General features: G+C 38.1%; 1 protein-coding gene across 1 annotated transcript; it reads left to right on the forward strand.

The window, feature by feature from the left end:
• The first annotated feature begins 790 nt into the window (after nt 1–790).
• On the forward strand, nt 791–4,496 carry LOC131025393 (acid beta-fructofuranosidase 2, vacuolar-like). Its single transcript, XM_057955133.1, has 7 exons — nt 791–1,249; nt 1,740–1,748; nt 2,027–2,883; nt 3,253–3,411; nt 3,496–3,731; nt 3,813–3,900; nt 4,023–4,496. The coding sequence occupies exons 1-7, from the start codon at nt 868–870 to the stop codon at nt 4,257–4,259; spliced, it is 1,968 nt and encodes a 655-aa protein (XP_057811116.1). The 5' UTR covers nt 791–867; the 3' UTR covers nt 4,260–4,496.
• Nucleotides 4,497–11,652: the final 7,156 nt, after the last annotated feature.

Raw genomic sequence — 11,652 nt, forward strand, 5'->3', positions numbered from 1 at the left:
GACACCCGCCTCAGGAAATTAATGTGACAATCATTTAATTTTTTTAATTGATTTATCAAATGATTGAATTGACATTGATTTACCCATGGTCACTACTTCTATTGAGAGAGCATATTCTTTGATGAATATTGTCAAAAATGATTTGTGAAATCGTATCAAAAGATGAGTTGACGAATGCCAGTTTAGTTGTGTACATTAAGAATGATATTTTCAACAATTGATAATAAAAAGATGTTGCATCGTTTTTAATCAATGAGTACACGTTAAAATTAATTGTCATTGTTTTCTCAAACAACAAAGCTCGCCAAGTATATATTCTTACGTTAATTGTAATGTATTTAATCTATTCGTTATTAATTATTATACTTGTTGTTTAAGAAAAAAAATATAGTACGAATTGCCCCAAAAAATTGGCTCGGAAGCTACCGTTCCTGAACCCCGTACACCCCATACAAATTCAGCCTCCTAATGATAATTCCTAGCTCCACCATTTACTATAATAAATCTAATTTTGAGATTACATTGTTATATTCGAAACAAGAGAAATTCACCCTATTGACTAGTTAAAACTTGCAAGAAAACAAACCATATCAAAATGTGCCGTTTAATGCGTGCAAAAATAAAAACATGTCCAATTCGTATATCATGTCAATATTTTCATCCACAACCTTCCACGGCACGACCATTTCCCTCCCCCCCCCCCCCCCCCCCCCTCTCTCTAGATCAATTTTCTTTCTATTCAATCCACATACAATCATCTCCGCAACACAATTTTCGGACATCTAGTGATTAATATAATGCAAGTCTCATAAGCAAGTTCTCTTGCCACTAAAAAATTATTTTCACCAAAAAAAAATTATATTGCCCATGCAAAATATGTCTGTCCCTAATGCAACTTTCTATCGTGATGACGAGCTATCAAATGTGACCGTCGAAGCTCCCTCCGCCCCGTTGCTCGTCGGCCGCCCCGCCGCAGATCGGGAGGAGGTCCGGCGCCGGCCGTCGACTGTGATCCTCCTGTTGATGATAGGGCTGTTGGGCGTCGGATTGTTTCTTGTGGTCAGATCATCGCCACATAGCTACAATGAAAGCGAGACGAAGGGGCCCGCGGCGGCCGAGCGAGGGGTGAAGGAAGGGGTGTCGGCCAAAAGTGGGCCAAAGGTAGGACCTGCATATCCATGGACTGCTAAATTGTTGGCATGGCAAAGAACTGCCTACCATTTTCAGCCTAAAAAGAATTGGATGAATGGTGAGATTAATTTGTCTTCTTTTTCTTTTTGAGACCCTACATTTTTAACTTTTAGTTGTTCTAATAATATGTTAGAAGTAGTGTTCAAAACCTTAATTACTAGCTAGGCATCGATAGTTTTCTTTATTTGTTACTAGTATTTATTTAATTTTTTAAAGTCTGAATGACATCAATATATTGAACTCGGAGCACCGAAAACTTTGTAAAAGTATCATGAGAAGAGAAAACTCGGATAAAAGTCTAGGTTTTTTTTTTTCATAGAGTTAGGGGATGGAGAAATCAGGATATATATATGTACCCTTAACACCAGTATAACTAACAATGTGTATATACTCCGCCAATTTTTCTCTTTTTTAATCCTTCTGTTAATTAAGAAAATAGTTTTCTTCATTTGCATATTTCCATTTCAGTTTTTCTAATGTTCCTATTATTTGTCTCGAATTTTGGGGATCGCGATGCCGTTGGTGGAATTTGGCACGCCTTACCTCAGATCCTAATGGTATGTCCATTTCGTTTTGCACCCTAATACAAAAATTGTGGAAATATATGAACACTTATTTTAGTCTAATAATCTATTGAAAAAAAATCCCCAACATTGATCTACTTCAAATTATATTTGGTTTGTTATTGTATCACCTACAAAAACTATTTGTATATGATACAAATCGTACGTACAAACCTAATATAATAGATTCAAAAATCAAAATCCTTTTTAACTAAAGCAATTCAACCATATCTTGAGTCATAGTGTTGAACAAGTAGCAAATATATTTATAGGTCCAATGTTGTACAAGGGATGGTACCATTTCTTCTACCAATACAACCCATACGGCGCCGTGTGGGGCAACATCGTTTGGGGCCACGCAGTTTCATCCGATCTCATAAACTGGCGCCACCTCCCCATCGCCATGATCCCCGATCAGTGGTACGACATCAACGGCGTCTGGACGGGCTCCGCCACCTTCCTCGAGAACGGGAAGCTCATCATGCTCTACACGGGGTCGACCAACGAGTCCGTCCAGGTCCAAAATCTGGCCTTCCCGGCCGACTCATCCGACCCCTTCCTCATCGATTGGGTCAAGTACTCGGGCAACCCGGTCCTCGTCCCGCCACCTGGCATCGACATCAAGGACTTCCGGGACCCCACCACAGCCTGGAAGACCTCGGAGGGCAAATGGCGCATCGCCATTGGCTCCAAGGTTAATAAGACCGGCATGTCGTTGGTGTACGAGACCAAGGACTTCGTGAGATACGAGCTCCTTCACGATGTGCTCCACGCGGTGCCCGCCACGGGCATGTGGGAGTGCGTCGACTTTTACCCCGTCTCCACCACTGAGAAAAGAGGCCTCGACACCTCCGTCACCGGCCCCAAAGTGAAGCACGTTGTCAAGACTAGCCTCGATGATGATCGGAATGACTACTATGCCCTTGGAACTTATGATAGCAAGTATGGGACTTGGAGCCCTGATGACCCTAAATTGGATGCCGGTATCGGATTGAGGTACGATTATGGAATTTTCTATGCATCCAAGACATTTTACGATCAAGAAAATGAGAGGAGAGTGTTGTGGGGTTGGATCAAAGAGACGGACAGTGAAGAGGCCGACATACGCAAGGGCTGGGCGTCGCTTCAGGTACTTGTACCGACTTTGATCATTTTCAAAAAAATTCCTTTTGTTAAATGAAAATTCATGTTTCTAAAATTGGACTAGCTAGGGTTTCTATTTCTAAAATTTTGATGCTACATTAGTTTTTGATATGTCCGAAATATATTTTTTTGGGAAAATTCATAATTAAATAAAGTTTGTGTATTTACTCACCAATTATATTGAATATGGAACAAATCGAAATTAGAATCATATTAATAAAGTTTGTGTATTCACTAATAATTTATTAGTTTACAACCAATTAATCCTATATTTATTCATTAGAATCATATTAATTACTTTATCTTAATATATACCTGGGCAGTTATAATTAGGGTTATATTCATTCATGTATAGGCTATTCCCAGGACAGTTGTGTACGATATGAAAACAGGCAGCAACCTCTTGCAATGGCCGGTGAAGGAGGTTGAGACATTGCGATTGGACAAGAAGGTTTTCGACGTAGAGGCCACTGCAGGTGTCGTCGTGCCCCTCGATGTCGGCCCCGCATCTCAGGTCCAAATACTATACTTTTTTTATCAATCCATTTTTTTTTAAAAACACAGCATATAAAAAAACTGATCTTGAAATGTTTTGCAGCTAGACATCGTGGCGGAGTTCGAAGTAGACGAGGAGGCCATGAAGAGAGTAGACGGCAGCGATGCAACCTATGATTGTTCGGGCAGTGGCGGCGCAGCCTCGAGAGGCGCATTAGGGCCATTCGGCTTGTTAGTTCTCGCGAACAAAGGCCTAACCGAACACTCTCCCGTTTATTTCTACATTTCCAAGGATGAAAAGGGAAAATTCCAAACATTCTTTTGTGCCGATCACTCAAGGTCGAGAAACTTCTAGAACTTACAACATCATAGTTTATTTCCACGACTTTCTCTTCTAACATGCACGTGTGTTTGGCTTAGGTCGTCTGAGGCAACTGATGTGAGCAAAGCAATCTACGGCAGCACTGTCTCAGTACTTGAAGGCGAAAAATTGTCTATGAGAATCTTGGTAAATAATGACCTAAATACACAAACTTTCATCAAACTATGATTTGATGCATGAACTAAAATTTTTGCCTCTAAATATATGAATTTTCAATTATTTTGATTTTTGACACGATTGTGTTGCAGATTGATCACTCGATCGTTGAGAGCTTCGCGCAAGGCGGGAGAATGTGCATCACGTCGCGCGTGTATCCGACGAAAGCTGTGGGCAATGATGCGCAGATTATGTTGTTCAATAATGCTACTGAAGCAAATATTAGTGTATCATTGCAGATATGGCAGATGAGTTCTTCTGCATTCAGACACGCCGCCGTCTTATGCGTGCATGCGCTTCTTCTTTTAGTCGTTTCCATGATATTGTAGGAAATTTTTAGGTTTTCTTTTTTTCTTTTCGTGTTAGCTCCATTGTTAGAGAGAAAATTTTTGCAGAGTGATCAAGTTGAGAATTTGTAGGGAATAAAAAACGGGAACGATCGAGAATCTGTAGGTAATAAAAATGTTTTTCTGGATTTTTGTGTAGACTGTTTGAGAACATTTTTAGTTAATTTATTTTGTGGGGAATTTTTTCTTTTTGAGTAAATCTAGCTATTTCTTTCTTTATTTTGGTATCATGATCTTTATGTACTTCAATGTTTGTTCCTTGTATGAGACTTCCAAAGCACAAATATTTATTTTCGTATATATATATATTTTTTACCATTACAAAAGATATACTCCCTCCGTCCACGAAATGAGTACCCATATTTCCTTTTTCGTCCGTCCACGAAATGAGTACCCATTTCCCTTTTTGGCAAGTGTACCCCACACATCTCTTTAATTAATACACTCAAAAAGTGGGACCCTTAAACTATTCACACTACACTCCATACATTTCTTAAAACCCGTGCCGTCCACAAATGGGTACTCATTTCGTGGACGGAGGGAGTATATTATATATAATCAAATAAGTCACACATGCAAGTGAGACCTCTCCACCACACCAAGGTGGAAAACATGTTGGACCTCTACACCACACAAATGTAGGAAAATAACCGTACGCAAGTAGGATCACTACCCACATAAAAGTGGGAAAACTACGCCGCACATAGGCAGAATTAAATCCAATACCTCTTCTAAAAGAAAGTCTTTGAATGCCTCAATTTTGTCATTTAAGTTAGGCTTTATTGGCTTACACAAAAAATCATGTGAAACCGGCTTCACAATGACACTACTTCAATATACAAATGACACTTTTGTATGTTGAAGCAGTGCTATTATGAAGCCGTTTTCACCGTGAAACCGATTTCACATGAGACCACCTGATTGGCTTATTTCCGTATATCTAAAGTGAAGTTATTTTTTGAAACATACATCTAAACTGAAGTTATTCATACAATACAAGCTTGATTATTGCCCTTATCAATTAATGTAAGGCTAGCTATTTCGTTTGTTTTGTTGTAGTATTGATGTGTTCGTATTGAATTTCGTGTTTTATTTGTAGCAACAGAATTTTAAATAGTAACCCTCCAATATAATTTTTTTTCACTTTTCAGTGAATAAGCTCAGTCAATTTTTCACTTCTCCATCAATTGTGCACTGGTCAGCTTGCAAAAGGCTTATTCAATACTTGAAAGGCACCATCACTCTTAAGTTTCAATTTGTGCCCCCCAATTCTTCTAAACTTGCAGCATACTCTGATGCTGACGCTGATGCTGATTGGGCTAGCTGCCTTGATGATAGGCGTTCCACTGGTGGGCACTGCCTAATTTTGGGGTCTAACCTTTTCACATGGTCTGCCAAAAAACAAGAGGTGGTGTCCCAGAGTATTGTTGAGTCTGAGTACCACAACATGGCCACATCTACAACTGACATTGTTTGGTTCAAAGGCTTATGTTTAGAGCTTGGCATTGTGCTTTATACACCACACAAGCTGTGGTATGATAACATCAGTGCTCTTGCCTTAGCTAATAATCTAGTGTTCCATGCAAGGACTAAACATATTGAAGTTGATGTTCATTACATCAGGAAGAAAATAGCAGATCATACCATTGAATTTGGTCATGTTCCTTCATCTGATCAGCTAGCTGATATCTTTACCAAACCATTAGTTGACACTCGTTTTTGTGCTCTTCGCGATCGTTTGAATCTTGTACGCAGTGATCCTAGTTAGGACTCTTGGGGGCGTATTAGAGTATTTATCCACGTCAGTAATCCAGTCAGCAAAAGTGATTAAAGTTAGTTAGTTTGTTAGCCAGTCTGTTAGCTAGTTTGTTTAGCCTTAAGCTCAGCTTATTTTCGGTTTTACACTATGTATAAATAGCTATAGATTAAGCTCTGTAAATTTATTTTTTTCATATATGAAACACAATATATTCTCTCTACAAAATCTCTCCTAAACACTCAGCGTAGAGTATCTCAAGACACTTACAAATGCATGTTTATGTTTTTGTGAGACACATGAAGTACATTATAAAACATCGAAATGCATAATATCTACTCCCTCAGTCCCAGGCCAATAGGCCCAGTTCTTTTCGGCACGAAGATTAAGAAAGTCACTATTTGGTAGTTAAATAGTGTGGTCCACCAATAATTAATGTTTTAAGTGTTCCCTTATTTTCCTTAATCAACAACAAGAATACTGCAAATCAAGAATTCAGCAACAAGAATACAACTCAACAACCACCATTCAACAAAAATACTGCAAATCAAGAATTCAGCAACAATTCACATGTTTCTACACTCTAATTCTGCAAATCAAGAATACAACTCAACAGTAACTCTAACGAAATCAGAAACTTTCAGCAACAAAATCAAGAAAATTCAGATCTGCAAATCAAGAACTGAGAGAGAGGGGGCGGAGGCACCGTGGCGTTGAACGAAGGAGTCAGCGGCGGCGCTCGTCGTTGAGAGAAGAGGGAGGTGGAGCTTTGATTTTCGCCTCTTCCTCCGCACCGGGCACCGCCGCTTCGTCTTCTTCCGCGACCACCGGCTCCGGTAACGAAGGTCTCCGACACGTCTACAGCTCAGGGGCTCGAGGGGTGAAGATACGACGGTACGACGGGCTGGGGCGGAGATTAAAACCCTAGGTTGATTTTGATTTTGATTTTAGATCTAGGGGAAGAGGTTGAGAAGAAAGGAGGGAGAAGAAGATACGCCGGCCTCGCCGCGCCGGAGGCGGCGAGAGCCGGTGACATTCGCCGGAGAGCAACAGAGAGTGAGAGACGCAGAGAGAGGGAATGAAAGAAGGGAGAGAGCAGAGACCGTGTGAAAAAGAAAAGAAAAGTGGAGAGAGAAAATGTTTTTTGAGAATGAGTCTTTAGGATTTTAATTAGGGTGTATATCCTCTTTAATTAAGTAGCTAATTATTTTAATTACAACCCTAATTATTTTCATTTTAAGACTGAGCCTATTGGGCTGGGACGTCCCGAAAAGGAAAACGAGTCTATTGGGCTGGGACGGAGGGAGTAAAAGGCAATAAGGAAACTCTGACTTTCAAATCATTACATCTTGAAAATCAAAAGCAAACTGAGCGAGCGCATGAGTCACCCTATTTGCATCACGACGAACATGAAAAAAATCAATAACTAAAGAACGCTTGACAAATTCAGAAGTATCCCACAGATGATCCGACAACGAATCTGATCCTTTGTGATCATCATGAAACACATACATGCACAGCTGAGAATCAGTGTACACCAAAGAAAATTAATTGTCATCAAAATTATTTATGAAATTAACTCATATGAAAATTGTCATCAAAATTATTTATGATAATAAAATTATCATTAAAATGAATTCACCAACTCGCATCGGCCCAAACACGGAAAAGGCCCGAAACGAGTGGTTATATTTATGGACCTCAAACTTATATTTTTTCTTTTATTTAATTCACTTAACAGTCAACACTATACTTCCCATAATCCCATTTATGACAAATATATCATACGATTTATTTTAATGCGTAAATATGACATACGTATACATATACATATCAATACGTATAATAGTCTTATTAAATTTTTATCCATTATAGATAGTTATATGTATTGGTGTTATTTAAAATTTATAAATAAAAATCGGGTCAAATTCTTTTACATTTTGGTTTGAGAACTTTAATATTTACTAAAATTTCGCAACTTAGAATATCAATCTAGTGGCATAGTGACATTCTTCAAGTTGACTTCGGCTTGTTTAGCTAGATCGTCCTTATTAGAGCTTTCTTCTTCATAGACAATTAAGATTTATAACTTGAAAGATTTTAAACATGGAAAAACATCTTTTTAAGAAACATATTTCAAGGGTTTTGGATCAAATCAAAACTTTCAAGTTTGTATCCTAAATACATTCGTGCATACCTTAATAAAGTACGTACATCATAACATAATCGATTGATAATAGATTAATAATAATTAATCTCATCATATATAGTTGTGAATGACATCTGATCGCTCCTCACAAGATAAGTCTATCATGTCAAAATTCAAAATATCGTGAAGATCTTCGTATGCAGTTCGACTGCGAGGAGGAATCCATATGATATTGCAGAACCTATATACATTCATCATCGATATCCATTAAATGAAAAAAAAACCTTACATCTTTCTATTGCATAAAAAGTTTACGAATGGCAACAACATCTCTTTCACCGAGTCTTAGCCTCTTTCTTTGATAATTTAGTTCAACAATGCAACCTAAATTTATGGACCGTTATCTTGAACTTTCAATAACTGTAAATTTTTTGTATTGTCTTAATCTGACAATATTATTAGTTTCTAATTATCTTTTCAAAATAATTAATAAAAACTTGTAACCAATTATGAAACACACATATCTTCGGATCCAATTTGTGATTGGTTACTGACTATATCCAAAAAAGTCCTCCAATTTAACGTCCATTCAACTATTTAACGACATTAATTTGTTGACTATTTTGGCGGACTTTACATATACTATATGATATATATATAGTAGCATATCGTAAGATACTTATCATCTCGATAATTTGAAATTGTGACACAAAACCTTAACTTTAATTTTTCCAAGGGCCCTGGTAAACTGCAAACAAATGCTCTTTACTACTACTCTTTAGTCAAATATCTCGTGATCTTCATTTGTTGACGTTCTATTATATGATTCAATTCCAAACAACATATGCATGATTTCATCTTCATTCTTGACCATAGAAGATTCAGTTTTTAATTACAGCTTACGTTGAATATATGTTTAACCTCAAACTAGACTGTGTTATTTGCGTGAGTGATTGGAATATTATATTCGAAAGGACCGTCAAATGATTAACAAAATAAATTTTATAATTAAAATACTCCATGTGTCCACAAAAATAATACGTATATTTTTGTCATTTTGAGATATCCATAAAAATTAGTCTCTTTTTATTTTTGAAACTTTTATATCATATGGTGGATCCCTTTTTGACAGTTTTGTAGAGACCTAAAATATTTTAACTTTAAAATATTGAATTCTTTAATTATCTTTACTAATTAAATTTTAAGTCTTATAAGTCGTGCCTAGATATTGCATGAGCATTATTATTATTATTATTATTATTATTATTATTATTATTATTATTATTATTATTATTATTATTATTATTATTATTATTATTATTATTATTATTATTATTATTATTTGGTGATACATGAAATCTTACCCTAATTAAGAAACGATAAACGAGACAAGATGTACGTGGTTCGATCATAAATGATCTACGTCCACGGGAGTTCTTCGTTGGTTTCACTATACTTTGAGAGAGTATTTACATATTACAAGTGTTGCTCAGAAATAAATCATAATGCCCCTAATGCTAATGCTAACCTTCTATTTATAGATGTGAGAGTGAGCCCTAAAGGCCTTAGACCCATGAACTTTAATGATTGGATTTAGGCCCAAAACTTAGTACAATGATCTTAATACACCTTAGTCTTGATTTGACCCATCTACGTTGTCCTTCGTTGGTGAAGCGGGTAACTCCGGTTCTAGCAAGGCCAGCTCTGCGCTCTGGCTGTGCTGCTGTTCTACATTGCTGTGCTGCGCAGCTCTGCTGCCCTGCTGTGGCTGCGTTGCTCTGGCTGGTGGTGTTGCACTCTAGCAAGGCAGTAGCTCTGTACTTTGGTCAAGGCTGATTGACTCTTCGTATTCTTTAGTTAGTTCTGTATTCATTAGTTCTTGTGATAATAATAATCAAGTAAGATGTTCTTGTATTGCCAAGCACAGCGCTGATGAGTATTCTAGTCCTCATCAGCTACTCCCCCCTAGTCTGGTTGAATCGGGTATTCTTCGTGTTCAACCAGCGAAGTATTGTTAAAGCCAGTGCTGTGCTGTTTTCCTTAATTCCTGCAAATCATGAAGACATAAGAGTTCTAATATTGTAAGAAAACAAAGATAAGCATTTTCCCCTTGACTGTGGAATTGTAATTCCAAGTTAGATTTCCTTCTTGTGAAATGGCGTGATTATCCTTTTAATCAAAGTGCTTAAATTTTTCTTTAGAATTTTTGCTAACTCCTCCTCTGATGATTTCGCTGACTCCTCTGATTGGATTTCTCTGATTTTGATATGGTTGATGGTTTCCTTATGACATCTTTGCATTCGTTGACTGGTGTTGCCGTAATTTCTCTGACTCTTCCTTTGGCGAACCCCCTGTGTTTGCCTTTCTTGGGATTTCTCTGGTCCCGCCTTTTGGGGATTTCTCTGACTCCGCTTTTTGAGGATTTCGCTGACTCCTCTGGCAAGGATTTCGCTGACTCCTCTGGCGAGGATTTCGTTGACTCCTCTGGCGAGGACTTCGCTGATTCCTCTGGCGAGGACTCCGCTGATTCCTCTGGCGAGGATTTCGCTGATTCCTCTGGCGAGGATTTCGCTGATCCCTCTGCTCTGGTGGCAGCATGATCCCTCTGCTCTGGTGGCAGCATGATCCCTCTGATTGCACTAAGATAGCCACACTGGCTAAGATAACTGAAATAAGTGAGACGGCTGCGCCGGTTGAGATAATTGAAATAACTAAGATAGCTGCGCAGGCTGAGATAGCCTGTCCTGACTGTGCTGGGAAAGCTCAGATACATTCTGAGACTTACAGTTCTGGATCATGGCTAAGTTACCATTTAAGGTTTTAATATCCGCTACGCGGCTGAGTTGCCGTCAAGGCTCAAATATCCTGCTAAGTTTTTCGAGAAAACACACATGGTGGTATATACTCCGCTCCTCCCCTTAGTAACATGTGCATGGTTCAACTAAACATGTTATGTGTATACTTGTGCTTGGTGTCCTCACTTGTGATGCTAGTGGTAGCGCTGACATGACTATAGTCCCGAAGTACGTTGTTCAAATTATGTTTCAAGCCTTAGCATATATATGTTTCAAGCTGTCAAGTATGCAGCTTCATGTACTTAGTCAATTTATATTTCAAGTCTAGGCACATATGCAGAAGGTGTGCAGCTTCGTACTAGTTAATATCAAATTCTCACATCCCATCAAAGATAATATAAATCATTAGTATACCCAAGTGTTCAAGTAGAATATCTTTCAAATCTCAATCGTGTTCACATGCTTCGATAAAATAGCTTAGATCATGTAATAAGGAACTATAGTTCTGCGAAGTACCTGAGTCACCACTTGTTAGTGGATTATCTTTTCGTGTGATGGTGATTATCATGTTTGTTCGAGTGTTTTCCCGAAACAGGTTTATCCTGTGCTGTAAAAATTCTCAAGTACCAATGTTAGTAGAACATGAGAGCCCCTCTTCACAGGGCTACAAACCAA

This window comes from Salvia miltiorrhiza, chromosome 1 (assembly GCF_028751815.1).
Source record: "Salvia miltiorrhiza cultivar Shanhuang (shh) chromosome 1, IMPLAD_Smil_shh, whole genome shotgun sequence".
NCBI classification, from domain to species: domain Eukaryota; kingdom Viridiplantae; phylum Streptophyta; class Magnoliopsida; order Lamiales; family Lamiaceae; genus Salvia; species Salvia miltiorrhiza.